Here is a 24,732-nt window from a genome sequence, read left to right on the forward strand (position 1 = left end):
TTCCAATGCATCAAATGAATCCATCAAATGATACATAGTTTTCAAACCCAAAATCTATTTTTAAAATGTTTTCTACAAGCTAAAAACATTAAAAATTATACAATTCAACTACATTCTTATATTTTTTATGTGGTGCAATAGATACCACTTACATGTGCTTTAGATGGTGAACTTTTCACCCTTTTGTTAGACAAACTACCTCTATCTATATCTTCTATTCTTTTCATGTGTTTTATCATATCTTCTCTTCAAATTATATGAGTTTCTTTTTTGGCTAAATAAATTATATGAGTTACATCTACATTAGTGTTTTTTTTTTGTCAATACATTAGTGTTAATGTGGTATGAAAATAATGTGTATCCAAATGTTTGTGCCTCATGCTAACAAAATTGAAAATGTATGGATTAAGAAACACACATTGGGCCATTTTGCCTGTGCTATTTAATTTGGGCCATAAATTTTGCTTTATTAGAATTTGACCCATTCTTACCAGAAATATAAATCTGAACACATTGTAAAACAAGCTCCTAAAATTAGAATGACCCAAAAGCTGCACTAATAAAGAATTCTCCATAATTTTGGGTGCTATTAAGCCATCAGGCAGTACTTAAAAAGCTGATAGATATCAAATAGCTATGAGGTGGTGGGGCAGCACAGCAATCCAGAGAAAATGATGCAGCTGTTTACTTCTAAAAAGACAGACAGGGGACCCCTCCTTTCAACCCCAAGGTTCTGAACAGAACTATTGAATTTCTATTCACACTTCTATACTCAAACTTTACTTTAGAGATAGATATAAATAGAATAGATAGAAATTGGGTAAATGGTCATATTGGTCCCTGGATGTTCGCACCGACTTCAGAATCGTCCCTGGATGAATTTTATTAGGCTCGCGGTCCCCAGATGTGACAAAAAATAGTCATATTAGTCCCTGACGTTAAAATCCCCATAAAAGTCAACATTATCTTTCTAATTTTCTTTCACTTTGGTCCCTTTCTTCTTTCTTCCACCCTCTTCACCCCCTGCTTCCATCATTTTCACCAAAACCCACCCCCCATCATGCTTCAGAAACCCAGAATGTAAACCCACAATCTTCACCTCCTTCATCTTCATCTTGTTCATCTTCACTTTATTCATCTTCATCCCCTTCTTCCATCATCTTCACCAAAAACTCCTCCCCTTATTCTAACCCTAATTTAATTAATAAAATTAATTTCTCCCCCAAATTAAACTCAATTCCCAATTCAATCACAATAGCAACACAGTCTTGAACCCAGAAATCATCAAAAATCAAATTCATTAATCCACCCCATGCCCTACTAGAGTCATCGCTGTGTTTCTTCTTCTTCCACTCTGTGTTTCCTCTTACGTTCCCTCTTCTTCCTCTCTTTGTGTTTCTTCTTTCTCTTTCACATGTGCAATTGAAGCCAAACCCAGATCTTCACTGTGATTTTTCTTCAACTACCCATTGGGCTTCAATTTCAGCTTCTCCCACTGATCTAACCTTACACAACTTTTATGATGAAGTATTCATTGTTGCATGTGTAGTTCTAATTCCTCACCTTTTGGAACTCACTTTCGATGCATTCATGTTGCAAAGGAGAGAGCTTGATTCCTTTTTGGTCATGCCCACTTGTTCTTCAAGCGGAAGATAGTAGAGGTGGACCCTTCTTCCACCGAATCCACAGCCAACAAACCTTAGTTCACCGCTTCATTGTTGAAATCTGCCACCCAACTTCGCGTCTTCATGTCGGGTCTCAAGAAACCCAAACCCGATTCGTCTGCTTCGAACCCAGAACCAACCAAGAAGAATCGCCACCACCACCACCCCCTTCTCCACTCCTCTTCTCAAGGCACACTCCTCCTCTCTCCTTCTTCCAGCACCCCCAAATCCTAAATCAACTTCCACCTCAAAACCCTAAACCCCCAATTCTACCAAATCCCCTCCGAAATGGGCGCGTGCTTGAAGGCGATGAGGAAGACGAATAAGGTCGACGTCGAGATCTGACGGTGGAGAATGGGTTGGAAACTGCAGATGATGGAAGAAGGGGATGGAGATGAATAAAGTGAAGATGAACACGATGAAGATGAAGGAGGTGAAGATTGTGGGTTTACATTCTGGGTTTCTGAAGCATGATGGGGGGTGGGTTTTGGTGAAAATGATGGAAGCAGGGGGTGAAGAGGGTGGAAGAAAGAAGAAAGGGACCAAAGTGAAAGAAAATTAGAAAGATAATGTTGACTTTTATGGGGATTTTAACGTCAGGGACTAATATGACTATTTTTTGCCACATCTGGGGACCGCGAGCCTAATAAAATTCATCCAGGGACGATTCTGAAGTCGGTGCGAACATCCAGGGACCAATGTGACCATTTACTCGATAGAAATTAGTGATACATGATTGATGATTTGATAGAAAATGCTAAGATAAGTAGAAAAAAAAAACGACTGAAAATAAGAAGAAAGAAAAAATGAATTATAAATAAATCATTAGTTTCTTCTTGTGGGCCTAATACGTCCACGTGATCAGATACACCATTTGTAGTTTTAATACAATTTTATATTGTCAGAAATAAACCAATTAAAGGAAGATGTTGACATAGGAATGGTGAGCATATAGAAAAGACTCTAATTGCTGAAATCTATAATGTGACCTATTATTGATTGATTATGAAAGGTAAACTTCTCCATGATATGTCTAAATGTAGACATGTAGCTTGGGGTAATAATGGTCATATATTTCCAGAGATTAAATGAAGAGTGGGATTTTAAGCTAAAGATCAGGAATAAGTTTTTGTTGAGACTCATTTTTCACCCTAAAGAAATAAGAGAGAATTTGAAATATGATAGATGATGTGATAGAAAAAATAAAAAGATGAGAAGATAAAATGAGTATAAAGAGAAATAGGATTGTGAAGAAATCAAAACTCAATATCAGCTTGCAGTATTTGCTTTTTAATTTGTATTTTGTGCAAAAAAAAAACTGGACATCTAAATTCTAATAAATTATTGGTTTTGCTTAATTAGTCTAATTGTATTAAGACATTCAGATGCAAATCTAGTTTATGTAGACTATTATGGGACATAAGGGTTGGGTGGGATAAAGGGTGAAAGGTCTAGAATTCAAATCCTGAGAAAAGAATAATTTACTAACATTACTAACAATTAACATTTACCTATAAAAAAAAATGAAATGTAGACTGTTAGGTTCAATCGACTTCAAGATTTAGTGATTTACAATTTGTATTTGTGGTATAGTACATTGATTTAAAAATTAAAATAAAACCTTTGTAAAGTTTATCCTCTAAAGTAAAAGATACAGTATAGAACAAAAAATACTGCATAAAACCAACTACTTCTAAATGATAATAACATATATATACATCTTATCTAAATAAATTATAAAGTTATCAATTTATAATGTATTTATCAATTTATGAATCAACAATTATACCTCTACCATTCTTTCTAAACCTCCCACTCTCTAGTTCCAGCATTCAAAGAACGTGATTCACAACCAATTTAGTACTTTTCTAATAGTACTTTTCTTTCTTCTTTAAAAATCTTAAGAAAAACTAAGTAAATGACAAATAAATATATAAGAGTAGCTAGGGTGTAGCTACAGCAATATAGTACACAGATTTTTGGGTGCACATGTCCTAGCCAAATAGGTATCTAGGAAACAGAGATTGAGTGATCAGATTGAACAGCACAGTTGAACAGTATATTACTACACTGGAATTACCTTTGTTGCTATATAACGGTTTTCACTTGTTCCTTTCTCTTGCAACTTACTATGTCGCCTTCTATTGCTAAGAAATAGTTAAAAGCCAAATCTCCCTATTGTTATCTGCTTCATCTACGTACACTGAACCTCTGAACTGTCAAAAAATTTACTACTCTTTTAAGCCACGTTTTGACCAACCCATCAAACGAGGTAACTTTCCTCAGACAAAGTACAGTACCATTGATCAGCCTCACCAATAATGAATACAAAAAAAAGACTACTAACACAACTTTAATAATGCTAAGACATCCAAACTATTCCACACCACACAAACACCACATTTTTCCTCTATCTCTCTATTCTCATCACATAACATTCTAACTTTCTTATTCTTTTCTCATTCGGAGTGTCTGAAAAGTGTCTGCAATATGCGGATGTCCACGTATGATTTTCCTTATCACAGTATGACACTGTTTGCTCACGCAGAGAAAGAAAAAACAAAAAGGGGAATGCAAAAGAATGGTAAAGCATAGAAAAACGTTGTCAGTGTTGAAAAGCACAAACAATGCATACTATTTTCTTATATCTTCCACATGGGCATATCCCCACAATTACTTATCTCAGTTATCAGTTAGTGCTGTGTGGGAGCCCCATGTTTTCTTTGCCAAACAGCTAGCACAAAAAGGAAAGTATCTAATGCTTTGTGTAAAACAAACAATATATGGAGTCCAAACACAACAAAACTAATCATCCCTTTGGCTGAATCCTGATACAATATCTAACAAGTTTCTAAGAGAACCTTTTTATCAGACAACATCCCCAGCAGAGTGAGTTGGCACTTGACACCATGAGTACTTCCTGTATTAACAGTTACAGGCCCCATATATGGCAACTGGGAAGAGAAATATAATGAATATATGATATAGGACTAACGTCTTGTGCCTCATGGTGAAGGAAGCACATTCTTGTCATTAACAAAACCGAAATTCCCAAAAAGACCCTGCATTATGGAAGAATACCAGAGAGTAAATGCTTATCCACTGTTGTCCCCCCAAAACTTCCATAACACATTAGGAAAAAGAAGAAATGCAATAAATATACTCCCACCCATCAACATCATAAATTTTCAGGCTATAGTCATCCATAGAAACAGCATCCTAAGTCCTAACCCCCACACCCCAACAAAATAAAATAAAAAAACATGTGTTCTATGTTCATATCTTAAAAAAACATGTATTAACAGTTACAGGCCCCATATATGGCAATTTGTTTGTGGATTGATTTAAACAATTTGCTATATCTATTATTCCCTAGGTAAATGAAGAAAATACTTTTACCAATTAGCTACATATGACAGAACAAGGGCGATCAGAATTATACCATGGCATCATTGATTGCATAAGCTACACAGTAGTGCTCCTGAAATCCAATAGCAGAGAAAGATTATCAGTATAAACAATGAAGGAACTCTACATTATTAATGACAAAACATGTTGTTAATTGTAAGTCATATCACCAATCGCTTGCATTAATACTGGTAATGACACCAATTGGTTGCATTAAACCGGGCTAATGGTAACATCATAAGTTTCCTTTTTTGCTTTTCATTTGTTATCATTGATTCTCAGATAGAAGAAACAAGAACAAATGCAACTCAGTCTCACATCACCACTTAAAATGAGTAAGAGAGTATCAACTTTGGTCCAGGCCCACCCTTGAAAGCCCCAGCATAATGTATAGAACATAATTCAGACACTTTTTATAGCAATTAACAAGAAGACTAAAAAATTGGACTCACCTGCATCATGTACCACTCTTCAAATTCATCGAACAGTTCCAGCCGCTCGATCCTAAACGGCAAAGTATCAACAATTAGCTATTTTATATGATTTACAAAAGAAACAGGCTACAAGCCATAAAGTAGATAAAAAGGAACAAAAAGGGGGTGGAGAAGCAGGGAACGAATTGCCTTCCATATGAAGATATAAATCAAATAGTTCCATCTTTTGACATTCATAAGATATTGGTAGAACATAATACTTTGTACGGGTTTAAAATCTTGATGGGAATAAAAACCAGGCAAAGGCTTCACTGAAAGAGAAACCAAGAATAGAAGCACCAAGAAAAAGTAACTATTACAAATGCTATCAGGCAGAGGTATGGGGGACCACCACTCTCTCCACCTAAAGAAATTTGGTTACTTCAACTATTCCATTATGTTTATACACCATGTTGAAACAATTCAAAATAATGTTTCTGGACATACACATATAGCTGGAGTCTTTCAAGATGATACATAATTCTCTAATATTTTGTTTTGTTTTTATTTGTTAAATGATTATTTTTCATAGTTTATAGTGTACTTAATATAGGTCAAACTTAAAAAATCAGAGGGAGATTTGTCAAAGAAGAAAAGATATTTGTTTAAATACACTACTAGTTTTCACCTCCCCATTCCTACTAAACATATACTGAAGAGTGTAATAATGTTTAAGAAACTGGACCAGACATCAAATTGATATAGACACCAATTTATTGACCGATTGGTTTACTGACAGTCATAGCAGAAAAGTAACAAACAGATGTGGAGCAGCAAAACAATAACCAAAACAAGAAAATACTAAAATGTTATTAGGTTAGAATATCTAAAAAAGGTCTCATGACATCACCAATTGTATCTTAAGAATATCTTAGTTCTTAGATGACCTCCTCTTGGGAGTGGTTTCCATATTTTATTATATTTCTTGATTTCTTCCCTTGTTTGATTTGATTAAATTAGAAGTCTATAATTAGTATAAATAAGTTATGTATGTTTACAATTGCATTATATAATCAGAGGCTATCTTTGTTTTGCTGTTGTTTTGACTAATGTGTGGCCCTTATGCAGTCCCTAAGGCTAATGCTGTTGCAAAAAACTAATATCATCCAATTTTAAGAGAATAAGTAAACTGTACCAACTATCAGTAATATAATTCCTTTAGCATTAAAACATCAGCAAACATGTAAGGAATTGTAACTTTAACAAACAAGCTTCCACCAGGTGTGGTTCAGCGAAATACCTGCGTCTTTCTTGAGCATCAATAAAATCATTATAAACTCTCAGCATGTCCGCATTAAAACATCAGCAAACATGTAAGGAATTGTAACTTTAACAAACAAGCTTCCACCAGGTGTGGTTCAGCGAAATACCTGCGTCTTTCTTGAGCATCAATAAAATCATTATAAACTCTCAGCATGTCCCATGCAACAGACTTCTGATACCCACAAAAACAAACAGCATAAGAGTATTAGTATGTTAGTGACAGAATATACACACATTAAGGTAACATGATGATTCATAAAAATGGAGCATTAACATCAATAGTAAGATTTGCACATGAGAAAAAGGGAAATGCTATAAAACAGGTAAAAACCCTATAAATGCATCTAAATCTGACTGTCAAATTATGTAATCCATCACTCTAGAAAATAGAAATGGAGCCTAATAGCCTTAGTGCAAGTGGCATGAGTCCCTCTGGCAACTACTTGATGATTGGATTGAACCTCCACCAAGCCCAGCTGTCTACACTTAAGCTTAATATCCGCGTCCCCAATCATGTCACAAATCTCCCTTGAAAGGAAAAATATTGAATTAAGGAAAGACATTCTTTAATAGAGGCAAAACGATATATGAAAGACATTCAAGGCTTCTGCTGAATAGGACTGCTACTTCATTTCTCAACTAAAAATTACATATAACACGAGTAGATGTCCTCCTGGTGCATAAGATGTCACTGAAAGAGAAGTTTCAGCCATACCTGTGCTCAACTAAGATGCTGATGATAATTAATTAAGATTACTATTAACTAAAACGACAAAATGTGATGCAAACCAATGTAACAGTAGATGTGCAATGAAGGATAGAAAGGGAATTGTTTGATTATATAAAAGAGAAAGGATGATTGCAGTAGCACTCTACTACTCCAGAGCTAGGCTCCTATAGAGAAAGCATAATTCTCTATTCACTCTCACAATAACAATACTCTCAGATACCCCCACATGCTAACCACAACTTTCCTTATATGCACAACCTCTCCCCTGATTCCCGTAACTAACAAACCTATGACTCACTCTAATACTGCCAGCTCACTATTCTCTCTAGATGCTTCCTTTCTTATTCTTCCTGGCATACACCTGCCACACTTTGGGCCTATGATCATTAGTATCAGCCCAATTCTGACTTGGAGGCCTATCAATCCCACCTCCTTGAAGGGCAACCTTGTCCTCAAGGTTGAAAGCGGGAAACTGGTTCAAAAGCGTTTGTTTATCCTCCCAAGTTGCTTCTTCCGCGGGCTTCCCTTGCCACTGGATAAGAAATTGCTTGACTGTTTCATCAAGTTGTAATATGGAACGGGTGGCTAACACTTTCTCAGGTTCCACTGTAGCTACGAACTCCCCATCTATTTCCTGTGGCAGCTCTTGCTCAATAGGATAATTTCCAACAGCCTTCTTCAAAAGGGAAATGTGAAAGACAGGGTGAATGCGCGAGGTAGCCGGCAAGTTAAGTCTATAAGCTACTGCTCCCACACGCTCCAGAACTTCAAAAGGACCGAAATACCGGGCAGCGAGTTTAGGATTGATCCGCTGAACTACGGATTGTTGGCGATGAGGGCGCAACTTGACAAAAACCCATTCTCCAATAGCGATTTGCTTATCTTGCCGCTTCTTGTCAGCTTGGAATTTCATCCTTCCCTGGGCACGAACCAAATGATGCTTGAGTTGGCGAAGAGCCTCATCGCGATCCAACAATTCTTGTGCAACGGCTTCCACTTTTGTTTCACCAGATGTGAATCGCAGGATAGTGGGTGGTGCGCGTCCATAAACTGTAGCAAAAGGAGTGACACCGGTGGAAGCATGGTATGTGGTATTGTACCAATATTCTGCCCAGGGCAGCCATGAGAGCCAAGAACGAGGCTGATCAGCTATGAAACATCGCAGATAGGTCTCTAGGCAGCGATTGATTACCTCCGTTTGGCCATCCGTTTCTGGATGGTAAGCCGTACTCATAGCCAAATGAGTTCCTTGGAGCTTGAAAAGTTCCTTCCAGAAGTTGCTCACGAAAATTGGATCACGATCACTGACTATGGATCGCGGGATACCATGGAGCCTAACTATTTCCTTGGCAAACACTTCTGCTACCATACGTGCTGTGTAAGGATGCTTGAGGGGAATGAAATGCGCATACTTCGAGAGCCTATCCACAACTACAAAGACAGTGTCGATACCTTTAACCTTTGGCAAGCCGTTAATGAAATCCATGGACACATCATCCCACACCCTGTCGGGGATGGGCAAAGGCTGAAGCAAACCTCCGGGAGAAGTGGCCAAGTATTTCTGACGCTGGCAGATGTCACACCCACGCACAAATTCTTGAATGGTATTTTTCATTCCTATCCAATATAAGTTGGCTGCCATTCTGCGATAGGTTCTGTAAAAACCAGAGTGACCTCCCTGAGGTGTTGCATGGAACTCCAACAGTAACTTGGGAATCAATTGCGAAGTTGAAGAAATCACCATACGATTCTGATAATAGAGCACTCCTTGCACATAGGAAAAACCAGGTCTGCTTGCCGCATCATGTTGCAAGTCAGTGATAATTTTAGCAAGCTTTGGGTCCTGGTGAGACTCTTGAACCAGAACTGTACCTTCTGTCCAATTAGGATAAGAGGTCAGAACCTGGTAATCTCCATCCTCATGGATCCTGGACAACGCATCAGCACCCTTGTTGGTGATCCCAGGCTTGTACACTATATCAAAGCGATAGCCTAAGAGTTTCGCCGCCCAATTTTGTTGGTCCACAGTTGTTATTCTTTGATGAAGTAACTGGCGAAGACTCCTTTGGTCAGTACTAACAGTGAAATGCCTCCCAAGTAAGTAGGGTCTCCAATGTTGCACAGCCAAGACGATCGCCATTAGTTCTTTCTCATAGGCTGATTTCGTCAAATTCCGCTCACTTAGAGCTTTACTGTAGTATGCTACTGGCCTGTGGTTTTGCAGAAGGATTGCTCCAATTCCCCTGCCCGAGGCGTCACACTCAATGGTGAAAGGTTGGGAGAAATCAGGCAAGATCAAAACCGGAGCTGTGGTCATGCACACTTTCAGGGTCTCAAAAGCTTCTTGGGCCTCCTTGTTCCATTTGAAGCTATCTTTCTTTGTTAACTCAGTGAGCGGGCGAGCAATTTTTCCGTAGTTTTTGACGAACTTACGGTAGTACCCAGTGATTCCCAAGAATCCCCTCACTCCCTTCACATTCTTTGGCGTTGGCCAACTCATGATACTCTGAATTTTCGCCGGATCCATGGCTACCCCATCACTTGAGACAACATGCCCCAAGTATTCTACAGATTTCTGGGCAAATGAACACTTCTTATGGTTTGCCACAAGCTGTTGCTCTCGCAATTTGGTAAGTACAGTGCTTAAAAGACAAAGATGTGTAGCCCAATCTTCACTATATACCAAAATGTCATCGAAAAAGACTAACACCCCCTTGCGGAGTAAACTGCGGAATACTTCGTTCATCAATGCTTGGAAGGTGGAAGGAGCATTCATTAAGCCAAAAGGCATGACCAGGTATTCATAGTGGCCTTCATGAGTGCGGAAAGCCGTTTTATGGACATCTTCTTCTTTCACTAATACTTGGTGGTAGCCAGATTTTAGGTCCAGCTTCGAGAAATAGCACGCTCCATGCAATTCGTCAAGCAGCTCTTCAATGACCGGGATTGGATACTTGTCAGGTACAGTAGCTTTGTTCAACTCGCGATAATCCACACACATTCTCCATGTCCCGTCCTTCTTTTTCACTAGGATTACTGGGCTCGAGAATGAACTTTGGTTGTGCCTGATGATCCCTGACTCCAACATTTCCCTGACTTGCTTTTCTATCTCATCCTTGTGGTGGTGAGAGTACCGATAGGGCCTGACATTCACAGGTCCCTGCCCAGCTGCCAGTGTTATCTGATGCTCTTTCTGACGCTTTGGTGGTAACCCGGTTGGTGAAGCAAACACCTCCTCAAAATCTGTCAGTAAAGAAGCTAATTGCTGTTCTTGGGTTCTGGTTAAAAGAGAACCCTTGCTCTTGACTGCTGCAGGTTCCTGGGAAAGCAGAGAAGTGGTCTGAAAACACTCCCCCAATCCACGCTTGCTATTGTCAAAAAAACTCTGTAAAGCTTCACTCTCCTGCTGAGCATAATCCTGACCTTTGAGACAAACCCATTTCCCCTCTTGCTGAAATTTCATGGTTTGTTTGCCCCAATGGACCTTCATCTCTCCCAGAGTAGCTAACCAAGCTATCCCCAACACCAAGTCGATACCATCGAGGTCGAACAACATAGCATCAACCTTAGTCTTGTAATCACCGATACCCACCTCTACCTGATCACATTTTCCTCTAGCCATGGCTTGGAAACCATCGCCCAATCGAATTCGCATCACTGGGGTTGTTTGAACAACCCACCCCATGGCTTCCACTACTCGCCGGGAGATGAAATTGTGCGTGGCACCGCTGTCGACCAAAATCAACATGGGTACCCCGTAAACTGCTCCCTGTAGCTTCATGGTTTGGGTGCGACTCGGTTCAGCCCCTAGACTCATGATGCTGCACGCTCCGTCTACTTCCGCATCCTCCGCTGCTGCCTCCTGTGCTGGTTCATCACCCCCCTCCTCTGACTCATCGATCAACATTATTCGGAGTTGCCTATCGGGACATTGATGGAGAGGGTGGTACTTGCCACCGCATTTGAAGCACAGTCCCTTCTGGCGACGGTCCAGAAGCTCCTGGTAAGGGAGATGGCGTACGCCTCGATCGCGTGGCGGAGTGCGAGGTTGAGCACCGTCTTCTCGCCGATCCCCTTTTTCTTCCTTCCCCTTGACCATAACCCAGCCCTGGTTGGGCTTCTGACCCGGTGGGCCAGATCCAGGTGATGAGTGTTGGGCCGCTCGGGTAAAAGAACCCGACCCGAAACTTGAACGAGATCCTCCCCCTTTCGACCCATGATGCGAGTGTCCAGGGCCGTGGAGCTCCGTCTCCACCGCTCTCGCCAGCGGAATCAAACGAGATCGTGGAAGAGAAACCAGGGTACGCATACTCCGCACTCTTGCTCGGATGTCCTCCCGGAGGCCATGGATGAAGTACCCGAAGTATTGTTCATCGGGAAGGTTGGGTGTTTGCGATAGCAGACGTTCAAACTCCAACACGTAATCATCTATTGTCCCCTTTTGTTGGAGATCTGAGAGCTGCTCAAAGACATCACCTCTGCTTGCAGAACCATAGCGTTCCAGCAACTCATTGGTGAGCTTTTCCCAGGTCAACCCAGGATCCAAATGCAGCAAAGAGTTAAAATAGTGGATCGTTGATCCCTCCATACACAAGTGGGCCAAATTCACTTTGACCTCAGGGCTTGTTCCCATGATGTGAAAATACACTTCAGCTCTTGCAATCCACCCTGCTGGGTCCTCCCCGTTGAACAAGGGAAGCTCTACCTTCTTCGCTGATTTTCGGAATTCATCCAGCAACGCACCATCAAGCTTGGTCCAACCAGAGACCCTTGAAGGCTCTCCTTCATCATGTCCAGATTTGGTTACAGAAACGTGTTGAGGTACGCTTCCAGCTTCGTCTCTCTCCGGTGATTGTTTGGAAAAGTTCGTAGCCAACATCTCAAGCAGTTGTGCTTGATGATTCTCAGCTCGCTCTTGCATTGTGACCAAGGTGGTACGCAGGTTGGCGACCTCGCTTTCGAGAGCAGCAACTTTCGCCTCCATCTTCCTAGGTGGCATGCGTCGTCGCTGAAATCGTCTTGTCTACACTGGTACCGCTTCGAAAAGATCCGGCAGGTCGGACCAATTTGATGCAAACCAATGTAACAGTAGATGTGCAATGAAGGATAGAAAGGGAATTGTTTGATTATATAAAAGAGAAAGGATGATTGCAGTAGCACGCTACTACTCCAGAGCTAGGCTCCTATAGAGAAAGCATAATTCTCTATTCACTCTCACAATAACAATACTCTCAGGTACCCCCACATGCTAACCACAACTTTCCTTATATGCACAACCTCTCCCCTGATTCCCGTAACTAACAAACCTATGACTCACTCTAATACTGCCAGCTCACTATTCTCTCTAGATGCTTCCTTTCTTATTCTTCCTGGCATACACCTGCCACACTTTGGGCCTATGATCATTAGTATCAGCCCAATTCTGACTTGGAGGCCTATCAAAATGATATTGATAATCAATAATGTCTCTAAAGTCTAAACAAGAATTTTCCAGCCTATCTTCAAGAGAATAGTTGTAAATTGCCAGTCGTATATAGTTTAGTCCACTATTTTGACAGCCTCACAGCCTATTCGTACTTAAATGACTCCTTTAAGTTATCATCACTTGGTTTTACACAAAAGGAAATTGAACATATATCAGATACACCATAAATACAAAAAATAAAAAACTCAACACTTCTTTTCTAGTAAATTTTACATGATATACCTTCCATCCCTGGTCCAGAAATAATTTTTCCTTTGCAAGTAAAGTAGGTGTAGCATAAATAGCCAACAGAGCACAACCTCGAGACTGAAACAAAACAGGAAGGACAAATCATATTATGGTTTTATACACACCAATGACTATATTATCTATGAATCTATCAATCGAAGAATATCTTTAGACACAACTTTTAAGTACAAGAGATAGATATCTTCTGTTTGTGCTTCAAATAAAGTTATATATGTCCATATTTTCCACTCAGAAACCAGAAAGCAGCTCTATTCCACAAACAATGCATGCAGATAGTTCATAATAGGATAGCTCTGAGAAAAAATGATTAAGTCAAACTCAAAGCAATAAACAAAAACAAATTGACACAGGCACATCTCATTTTACAGTCTGCTGCTAATACAGTAATGTACGAAATTTTCATTGGGGTTTTCTTCTGGTTATATTGAAAAACTAAGTCACTAGATTGTAAAAGAAGGTTCCACGAGAAGGCACACATTGGGGACAAATTTGTGAAGCAATAATAGACACCAAAGACCTGAATGCTGGCAAGCAGAGGTCATGGCCAGCAACTAAATTGGGTGCTATTTCATTGAAACAGAAGTCACAGAACCCTATAATGCTTCTGATGAAACAATAAGAGAAACCATGAAATTACCCAAAAAAAATTGGGTTGGAAAACTCTGAAAATAGGGCAATGATGGGTTTTTACTTTTTACCACTATACCCAAAAAGATTTGGGTTGGAAAACTCTGAAAATAGTGAGCTTGACAACCACAATGCAAAATGAAAGATGTAGTGGCATGAGGCTGTGACCGTGTTGCTCTGACGTTAGCGTGAGCAATTGATTACCCTGCTTTAAGAGAGGCTAATCCTCCCTTGGGTTGCTAAGGCCACCCCTTCCCACAAATACTCTTTCGTAGGGCTCAAACCCGTAACACTGTTGGTAAAATTCAGCTCATTGGATCTCCAGCTTGCTACGCCTAATGTGAGCACAAATGCAGTATAACAAACGAAAAGAAAGGTATAGCAATCAGACAAATATAATAAAAATGCAAAGCACAATTATGGTTGGAGATCAGACATTCACAATGGTAATATGAAATTATTAAATTGTCATCTGAAAATCATGGTACAGAACAAAAATTGGCATCCATACCTCCAAATTCCTTATCATCTGCTGCCCAAAAGCATCATCTGGGTGGATCTGTTAAGAAAGTACCGTATCATGCAAAAGGGATCCTCTCTATTAAAAAACAAGTAGTAGAATAAGAAACTATGAAGGTTATAACCTGTTCATAAAGAAAAAATATTGCTGTTGAAAATGTTTGGGAAGCCCACCCAACAATTGTACGACTTGAATCTGGATCCAAGTAGATCAGAACACATTCTGCAATTATAAAAGTTGGCAGACTGATGACAACATCAGAATGAATCAATTTATCATTCATTGATTCTGAAATACATGGGTAATTGAGCATTAACTAAAAGTCAACCAAAATACACATTCACAATTCGTACACAGTACACACAAACTAACCAACAAGAAATTAGCATTAAATCCTCCAGCATTAGTGTCTTTAGCAAATGTAAAATCACAGAATTCAATAAAATGTTTATATAGCAAGTTCGAACATGAAGCCATAACAAGAATATGGCAAATAAGACTTGTTAAGCCCAAACTGTGTCTATTCCTGCCATTTTCTGTTTTTTAAAATATATAATTGTAAGTTGTATAAAGGAACAATACATTGCTTACCAAGTTACCAATTATAAAATTCAGAAGCTTCATCCATCATCTGAGTCATTTTCAATTTTAAAACATTTAGATACTCTGAGCTCTTTTATTAATATTTAACACTTTCCTAGGAGATGCTGACAGCTACTATAAAAAAATTAATTATATCTATCAGTAATGACATTTCTAAAGAGTAAATAGTAATTATTTTGTTCTTTAACGATTGGGGTCGGCCACTTTGTTCCAGAAAAATGAAAATTACCGTTTTCATTCCTAGAAGGTTAAAAGGCAATCAATTTAATCATTTTTTTCAGAAACTAATTTGTAGTTTAAAATTCATCTTCCAAGAATTAAATTTAACGTCATTATATCTTTGGGCGAAAATAGTGATTTCTTTCGTTTAGAGACTAAAGCGACCGACCTCATATCTTTAAGGATCAAAATGGCTATTTAGTCCATTTCAAAATGTTCTGAAGTTGTATAATCGTAAGCTGTATAAAGAAATGCAACACTGCTGGCCAATTATCAAAATCAGAAGCATTGTCTATTATAAAACTTCATAAGACACAAGTCATTAGAGAAGAGAAAGAAAGTATGGAATAAGCAAAGGATAAAATATCAGTGTTGTCTTCGAAACCCTTTTTGATTTAAAACTTACAGATTCTAAGAGGTTTTTTACTTTTATATCTTTTCTTAGAAGGGGCTGAAATCTTCAAAAAAATTATCAATTATATTGGAATTGTAACAGAATGTCACAATTGTACACAAAAATAAAGAGAGAAAGACAGAGCTTACTCGGAATACATACTTTGGATCCATATCAGCAAGTGTTATAATATCATTTAATTGTTGTACATCACGCAAATCTGCAGGGACTAGTTTATAGTGAGCACTGAGCACTTCTCCTTTCTCTGGCAGAGAATGAGACATAATCAGTTTGAATCAGCAGGAATCACAATTAACACATGCTAATTTTCAGTATTGGTGTTGCCGAAAATCACAGTGCAACAATCATTGATTGAGGCATAGCATTAACATCAAGTTCGAGATTGGGGAAATTGAGGTTTTGAGCTTAGAAATTCTGATGATGCTACAGTACTAGTGCTCTAACTTTGAGAAAACGGTGTGAATGGCAAATCAAGTGACAACAGAGTTGCAGGGAGCATTGCAGTCCATGACTAATATTACTACACCTCTTTCCCTCTACTTCTATTCTTTTTTAGGGGTATTGGCTTTTCATGTTTGATGGTTGCGTGCAGAAATCAGTGGCTCTTTGATTGATGTTATTGATACTTATTAGTTAGAAGTTAATAAAACCATTCATGTTGATTAAACTTTTGGCATAGTTGGTCGATGTCTCGATGACATGGTATCAGAGCCTCTATGACTAGGTGGTCTAGAGATCAATCCTTGTTGCCCCTTTTATTCTAATAAAAAGTTGAATTTCAGCACATGGTAAGTGAGCATGTGCATTTTGTTCACACTTCAAGTCCAATGGGATCTTGCGTGAGGGGGCGTGTTAGAAGTATAATATAAAATCATTCATGTGTCTTCACCCAACAGCTTAAACTTTTGGGATAGTTCATGACAATAATCGTTTAGGGTAAATTACTAGAAGTGCATGTTTTTTATCTTGGGGTCCATATATTGCTGGAGGAAAAATCAATAAAGCCACAAGAACCCAGGAATTTTACTTGGGGTCCTTTTATGTTGTGGTATAATAATGCATTTTCCTTCAATTCTATTTGTTTGTACAATTGGCTAGAAGGGGTTGCAAAACGAGAGGGACTAAATGTCTAGGGTGTGAATTTTTAAATTCTTAATTGAAGTAAGCACTCTGGCACCATGTGCTACCACAACATAAAAGGATATCAACATTACATGAGGATGAAAACCATAGGAGAATGTGCCTTCTACCCAATGCATTGTATTCAGCATTCCTTACCTCTTGATATGGCTGCTGTTTCACCAAGTTTATTCCTCAGCTGACTGTTAGTCTCAATAAGCGCTGCCTTTTTACTAGTTACCTAGAAAACATACATAGTTAGAAATACAATATAAAACCATGTGTCTTCACCCCAGCAGTTTTATATTTCAAGATAATCGGTTAATGATATGGTATCAGAATCTATCCTAGGTTTGTTTAGTTATTAGGCCACCCATGATGGGACACATGTAGAAGTTTAAATGTCAAGAATCAACCTGGCCTGAAGTTGATCCAGGAGAAATTCACGAAGTCAATCTGACCCTAGATATTCATTAGGGCGTCTCTATAAATATCAAGCATGCTCCACACTCAGATGTTCAGAAAGGAGGGCGGGGGGGGGGGGGGGGGGGAGAGGGGGTGTTAAGGTCTCACATTGACTAGTGATATGACCAAATAAGCTGTTAAAAAGGGTTGAGAAATCCTTACCCCTAAACTAACTTTTTCGTATAGCTAAGCATGGCTCAAATCCTCAAGATGGTTTCAGAGCCTCTATGACCAAGTGGTCCAGAGTTTAATCTTTGAGGTCCCCATTCTTCTAATAAAAAGGTTATATTTTAGCACAAGGTAAATAGGCTTGTATTTTATGCACGCCTTAATCCCAAATAGCTCTTGCGCAAGGGGGTTTTAGAAATATAATATAAAACCATTAGTGTGTCTCCAGCCAATAAACTAAGCTTCTATGATAGTTGGTTCATGAGAAATACACCAGTAGTTTAACTTTCTATACTGATAAAGCAGTAAAAAGCTTACGATTTAAAGACTATATACAGCTTTTTCTCTCTTCATCTTACAATTAGATAAATGTTTAGTCCACCAAGATACTATTAAGTATTAACGATGACATTCTTGACAAACATCAGCGAATCCAACTCAGAACCCATAAACAACTAGACAGGCTGCATTGGCTATTAGAGTGAATAGGAAGGTTAGGGATATGAAAATATCGCCTATGTGTACTTGTGTTTGTGCCAGCTGGAATGTCAGCTGGACACACTAGTCTTTTCTGTTATTCTGTTATGTTAGCTGTCAATTCTGTTATGCCAGCTGTCAATTCAGTTAGGAGTAGTTATAGCAGTTAGGTTGTTAGCTTAACTTGCTGAACAAGCTTCTACAATCCTAAGCTCCCACTGGTGTTGCTCCTCAGGCCATGTTGACTACTGCTCCTGCATCTTCTACACAATTCACTGCTGCACCTCAAGTGAATTGGTGTCCTGACTCTGGGGCCACACATCATGTGACAAACAATCCTGGCATTTTTGTGGATAATGTGCCTCTAGCAACACAAGATCAACTTCTGGTGGGCAATGGTCAAGGATTACCAATTCAGTCCATAGGTTCAGCCACTCTTCCCTCTCTTTTTAATCCTAAAGCTATTTTAATTCTTAATAAGTTGCTCCTTGTTCCTTCTATTACAAAGAATCTAGTTAGTGTTAGTCGTTTTGCTAAAGATAATAATGTTTACTTCACTTTTCATGCCAATTTTTGTGCTGTTCGTCATCAGGACACCTCTGAACTTCTTCTCACTGGAAGTGTTGGTGATGATGGTCTTTATTACTTTGATGGACCACCCTCACAAGCTGTGTCTCACTCTCCTGTTAAAGCTTCTTTGTTTCAGTCTTCTTTGCATTCTCAGCCACTGGCACAGGCTGGCTTAGCTTCTCAGCCTGTAGGAAACAAAGCATCTTCTGCTATTGATTTGCCTTCTTCATTAGTGAATTCTAGTGTTTCAAGTTCTGCACCTTGTAATAGTAGTAGTAATATTTCCATTTATGAGTTGTGGCATAATAGAATGGGTCATCCCCATCATGATGTTCTCAAGCAAACTTTGTCTTTGTGTAATGTTCCAGTTTCAAGCAATAAAAGTGTGTTTTCTTTTTGTAAAGCTTGTTGTTTGAGCAAAATACATCGCTTGCCTTCTTCTTCTTCAACCACAGTTTACACAAAACCCTTTGAATTGGTGTTTGCTGATTTGTGGGGACCATCTTCTATGGAGTCCTCTTGTGGTTTCTTCTATTTTCTAACATGTGTTGATGCATTCACAAGATATACATGGATTTTTCCCTTAAAGAAGAAATCTGATACCTACACTACCTTTGTCAATTTTCACACCATGATTGAATTGCAATTTGGCCACAAGCTTAAGAGTGTCCAAACAGATGGGGGAGGGGAATTTAAACCTTTAACTGGTCATTTTCAGGCCCTAGGAGTTGTCCACAGGGTCACTTGTCCCCATACTCATCATCAAAATGGGAGTGTTGAAAGGAAACATAGGCACATAGTAGAAACAGGTTTAGCTTTGTTATCTCATGCTTCTATGCCCTTGCATTTTTGGGATCATGCTTTCCTCACAGCCACTTATCTCATAAATCGTATGTCTACTACTACTCTACAAGGTGCTAGTCCTTACTTCAAATTGTATGGTAATCATCCTGATTTTAAAAGCCTCAAAATATTTGGTTCAGCTTGTTTTCCATTTCTCAGGCCTTATAATTCCAACAAATTGTCTTTGCACTCAAAAGAGTGTGTGTTCTTGGGTTATTCTTCCAGTCATAAGGGTTACAAATGTCTTGATCAATCTGGTAGAATATATGTTTCCAAGGATGTTCTGTTTCATGAACATAGATTCCCCTATACTACTCTCTTTCCTTCTGAACCTTTTTCACCACCAACCTCTTCAGCAGAGTATTTTCCTCTTTCTACTGTTCCTATCATATCTAGGAGCATGCCTCAGCCCTCTCCAGCTCCAATCTCTACTGAATTGGTTATGAGCAATGGTACTTGGTCTCTTGTCCCTCTCCCTTCCAACCGAAAAGCAGTGGGATGCAAGTGGATTTATAGAGTCAAGGAGAATCCTGATGGCTCCATCAACAAATACAAAGCCAGATTGGTGGCTAAGGGCTATAGTCAAGTTCAAGGCTTTGACTACTCTGAGACCTTTTCTCCAGTAGTCAAACCAATCACAGTGCGACTCATCTTGTCCCTTGCTATTTCCAGAGGATGGCCATTACAGCAAATAGATGTTAATAATGCTTTTCTAAATGGTGTCTTGGAGGAGGAAGTGTATATGACTCAACCTCCTGGGTTTGAGCATAAGGACAAGACATTGGTGTGCAAGTTGCACAAGGCTCTCTATGGCCTCAAACAAGCCCCAAGGGCTTGGTTTCATCGGCTTAAAGAAGTGTTGCTTCAGTTTGGGTTCAAAGCTAGTAAATGTGATCCCTCACTTTTCACCTACAACTCTCCTCTTGGCTGCATCTATATGTTGATATATGTTGATGATATAATTCTTACTGGTGATTCTATGGTCCTTATTCAGCAGCTCACTGCCAAGCTTCATTCTATTTTTGCTCTAAAGCAACTAGGACAGCTTGATTATTTTTTGGGTGTTCAAGTCACACACCTGGCCAATGGCAGTCTTCTTCTCAATCAAACAAAATACATCAATGATCTTCTAACAAAGGTGAATATGGCAGATGCTGCACCTATCTCTACACCTATGCAGTTTGGGGCAAAGCTTACCAAGCATGGAGGGACTAGCTTGCATGATCCCACTGAATATAGAAGTGTAGTTGGGGCTCTTCAATATGCAACAATAACTAGACCTGAAATATCTTATGCAGTGAACAAGGTCTGTCAATTTTTGTCTGATCCTCATGAGGAGCATTGGAAGGCAGTAAAGCGAATTTTGAGGTATCTCAAAGGTACTATCACTCATGGAGTGCTCTTGCAGCCTTGTTCAATGACACAGCCTCTTCCTTTGTTGGCTTTTTGTGATGCTGACTGGGGATCAGATCCAGATGATAGAAGGTCTACATCTGGGTCTTGTGTCTTTTTGGGGCCAAATCTTATTTCTTGGACTGCAAAGAAGCAAACACTAGTGGCCAGGTCTAGCACAGAGGCTGAGTATAGAAGCCTTGCTAACACAACAGCAGAATTACTATGGGTGGAATCACTTCTCACAGAGTTGAAGATTGCTTTTACTGTTCCTACTGTCTTATGTGATAATATGAGTACTGTTTTGTTAACTCATAATCCAATTTTACACACAAGGACAAAGCACATGGAAATGGATCTATTTTTTGTCAGGGAAAAAGTGCAAGCCAAGAGCCTAGTTGTTCAGCATGTGCCCTCAGAACATCAAAGAGCTGACATCTTCACAAAGGCCCTATCTCCAACCAGATTTCTACTTATGAGAGACAAACTGAATGTAGTTGACAAACATCTTATGTTGTCACCTACTTCAGTTTGAGGGGGTGTATTAGAGTGAATAGGAAGGTTAGGGATATGAAAATATCGCCTATGTGTACTTGTGTTTGTGCCAGCTGGAATGTCAGCTGGACACACTAGTCTTTTCTGTTATTCTGTTATGTTAGCTGTCAATTCTGTTATGCCAGCTGTCAATTCAGTTAGGAGTAGTTATAGCAGTTAGGTTGTTAGCTTAACTTGCTGAACAAGCTTCTACAATCCTATATAAGGATTCATCTTCTCTGTATCAGTTTAACCAATTCATAATAGAAGTTTTCAGATGCATTTCTTTTTCTCTCTTTCTGTTTTCTCTAACATTGGCAACTAAAAACTTTGAAAGGTATTAAGTCTGTACCTCCTTAAAATCCACTTCCACATATAAATATGGTGCTTTTCCCTCATCCTGCCAAGAAAGATATTTAACATTCATGTTATAACTGAAAAATTGGCACACATCATAGTATAGTAAAGTTAAGCAAAAAATGCATATTTTGCACACATTACTACATCATAATTAAAATTTTAAAATATACGGTTATACTTATACGCCAAAAACTTGGTGGCGAGAATGTTCTACAATACGTGCATCGTTTCTAAAAGGGCACAACAGCAGCCATATCCATGATATTTTGACCCATCAACACAAAGATGTGAAAAACAGAGAAAAAGAACAGAAACCGAAATGAAAGCAAAAGTGCCAGTCACAGAGAATTCACAGGGCATGCATAATGTTTACATCTTTATTAGAATATTTCACCAATCGCTAATTCAAATTATATGAAAAACAAATCCAAAAACCATGAAATTTATTAACAGGAAATTAGTAATTTAACATTAGTTGATACATTCACATTGGCACATCTCATCCATTGTCCTTTTTACTCCCTGTAAACATACTTATAGAACTAACCCACACAGTTTTGAGAAGAAACTACATTCCACCTCTCAAAAAAAGAAATAAAAATAAAATATTTTGAGCTTCAAGACATATGCGGCATGAGAACTTTAAGTTTCAAAATCATTCATGCTCCCAAGTCCCAACACCTACGTCTAAGTGTAGCAGAGTATGGCACTCTATTAAAGATTAAGATTACAAACAAGTAGGAAGTTAGCACAAGAAAACCAACAATAATGAAATCAAAAGTGTCCTAATGTCCTTTTAAAACACATAATAATAAAACTGCACCAATACTTAAATGCAAAAGCTTTGGATAAATATTAATTCAATCCAAACCTTCACTTAACCCACATAGCTCCATAATGATAGCAAACTCAGTTTTAAATGCAGAAGCAGGTGATCTTTTTAACTACAATTATCACAGTTCGAGTTTACAACTCACAAGGAAACCCAAGCACCTGCAATTGAAAATATGTTGTGTCAAAGCCAGCTCCAAGTGATAATATCTGCTTCTTTGTTGGAGCATCTCCACCTGTCTTTTCCTCAGCATCAAGAAACTGATAGAGAAGTTTTCGAATAGCGGCCCAACGAGCAAAGTATCCTTCATAGTCACAAATAACAAAAAGAAAAGCACTAATAAACAACTAAGTCGAAGGATAGGTACTTAATTAAACAAGTAAAATCCTTAAAGAAGCTAAAATCCTACCGCGATTAATAATTGGAGACCTCCTCACAGGCCTTCTCACAAACAAATGAATGTAATCATCTTTCATGTATCCCTTTTTTACACATGACCTACAACAATTTCATGGAGAGTAAATATTCATCAAATACTAATAAAATCTATAATTCATTTAAACTATGACAATAACTGAATAAAAGATGAAACACCACGATCGAAAACCGAGTAATAGCATGTTTAAAAATTCCATTACAATTGATTCTAAAGCCAAAATCAATTCCTGAGAGAAGCTCCTAAGTGCCATAATTGATTCTAAGAAAAAATAAGCTGATTCAAACATGGTATACTATAAGAATAATATCAACATTAGTGGAATCAATATTACATGAACTGCTACCCAATTTGCAACGTTTTATCACAATCCATTATACAAAAAGAATCAAGTTTTACATAGAACAAGTTGCATGAATCAAAATGCAGCGAAAAATGCAATTTTAGACAAAAATGATTGGTAAAAGAGAATGCGATGAGCGATTACAATTTGCTGGCGGAAGCGTCGTCGTTGGTGGCTTGCACCGCCGCAGTGTTACTGCTGCCGCGAGAATCAGCCACTTCGTCCGCCATTGTTCTGTTCTATCTACGGCAAAAGCGCGATCCCCTGTTTTAGGTTTTGCTTATCGAAGAAGAATAACAACGCTGGAAAAAAGATGCAAAATTGACTCGTGGGATACACGTGTAATATAAATTTTTAAAAATTGGTTAAATGTGTTTTTATCAGGTAATTCGTTTTCAGTCCCCAACTTTCAAGATTGGAGTCTCTCATCTAATCTAATTTTACTACATGAAATTAATCTTGAATCACAAATAAAGTTAGTCATTGAATGATGTGTCGATGTTTGTCATAATCGGTCTAGAAACTTGTCTCGTCCCATTTACCTGAGTTGGCGAGTTGACCAGACGGGCCGTTTTGCCACCCTAGTGGTGAAGGTGGAGAGTGTTCTGGGTGTTCATAATGTTAATCAACAAGAGGAAGTGATAGAATAGGATATTATTGATTCTCTTTGTAATTACGCCTGTAATTAGGGTTTAATATTTATTGTTAGTCAACTAGGTAAGTTGTATATATAGGGTATTTCATTATCAATAATACTCACGGAATTGATTTCCTTCATGGTATCATTGAGCAGGTTCAGATCCCTTCTCTAACCTAATTTTCCTTTTAATTCTTATTACATTTTTTCTCCCTTCCGCCCCTCTGTTTGGTTTCTGTGCTCGCCGCCGGCCACACCTCCTTCCTTTGCGCCGCCCGCCGCCGCCAGAATCCACACCGGCGCCCTCCGTCCTGCCGTCGCACGCCACACCGTCGCGTGCCTCCTCTCTGCGCGTCCCTGATCTGTTTCTGTCCAAGACCCGGCCGCGTTCGTCCTCTCCACCGCGAGCCCAGCCGCGCTCCCTCCTGCCATCTCGCGCCGCCGGTCCTCCCCCTTGGCCGCGCCACCTCCTCGCGCCGCCGCCGCTCCAGCCGTGCTGCCAAGGAAGCGCAGATCCGCCTCCCAGCCACGGATCCGCGTTGACCCGCCAAACGGATCCGTTTGGCTTCTCGTGACCCACTCCAGCACGTGGGTTTTCTTGCTTGGGTCCCCATCCCCGGTTCAGCCAGACCACCCGGTTCACCCACACGGTTCAACCAGCATCTGGTCCTAACCAAAAAAAAAAAAAAAGGACACGAAATTCATTTTATTTTCTTTCCTTTACTTGTTTGTTTTCTTCTTTCAATGGCAGATTCAGACTCTACCAACGGCGCCCCCACCACTGACACCGCTACTACTATGGTCACTCCGACCGTCCCGCCGGCTAAGCCCGACTTTCATCCGGCCCTTGCTGTCACCAACATCAAAAACAACATCCCTTTCAAACTCGAGCTCGACAAG

At 39.2% G+C, this 24,732-nt stretch overlaps 1 protein-coding gene across 2 annotated transcripts; it reads right to left on the reverse strand.

Moving 5' to 3' along the window:
* Window positions 1-4,273: 4,273 nt before the first annotated feature.
* LOC130728449 (leucine carboxyl methyltransferase 1 homolog) lies at window positions 4,274-23,511 on the reverse strand. Of its 2 annotated transcripts, none has more exons than XM_057579928.1 (13): window positions 23,340-23,510; window positions 22,826-22,914; window positions 22,578-22,720; window positions 21,577-21,624; window positions 16,935-17,016; window positions 15,798-15,900; window positions 14,544-14,664; window positions 14,411-14,458; window positions 13,246-13,329; window positions 6,916-6,980; window positions 5,525-5,576; window positions 5,107-5,145; window positions 4,274-4,726 (listed from the first exon to the last, which is right to left on the reverse strand). In XM_057579928.1, exons 1-13 carry the CDS (start codon window positions 23,423-23,425, stop codon window positions 4,670-4,672), a joined length of 1,017 nt encoding a protein of 338 aa, XP_057435911.1. In that variant the 5' UTR covers window positions 23,426-23,510; the 3' UTR covers window positions 4,274-4,669. The 2 variants fall into 2 exon arrangements, 1 of the variants encoding a protein (XP_057435911.1); XR_009015675.1 differs by having other exon boundaries at window positions 4,678-4,726; window positions 6,786-6,980; window positions 23,340-23,511.
* Window positions 23,512-24,732: the final 1,221 nt, after the last annotated feature.

Source organism: Lotus japonicus, chromosome 1 (genome assembly GCF_012489685.1).
Source record: "Lotus japonicus ecotype B-129 chromosome 1, LjGifu_v1.2".
Classification (NCBI taxonomy): Eukaryota; Viridiplantae; Streptophyta; class Magnoliopsida; order Fabales; family Fabaceae; genus Lotus; species Lotus japonicus.

What these genes read in the sequence shown, in the direction of transcription:
- LOC130728449 (XM_057579928.1), bottom strand. Translation starts at nt 23,425, where the DNA reads ATGGCGGACGAAGTGGCTGATTCTCGCGGCAGCAGTAACACTGCGGCG. An exon ending in AACAGCAGCCATATCAAGAG is followed by an intron (nt 15,901 to 16,934) that starts GTAAGGAATGCT and finishes ATTCTCTGCCAG; the next exon opens with AGAAAGGAGAAGTGCTCAGT. An exon ending in GATGCTCAAGAAAGACGCAG is followed by an intron (nt 5,577 to 6,915) that starts GTATTTCGCTGA and finishes TTTGCCGTTTAG; the next exon opens with GATCGAGCGGCTGGAACTGT.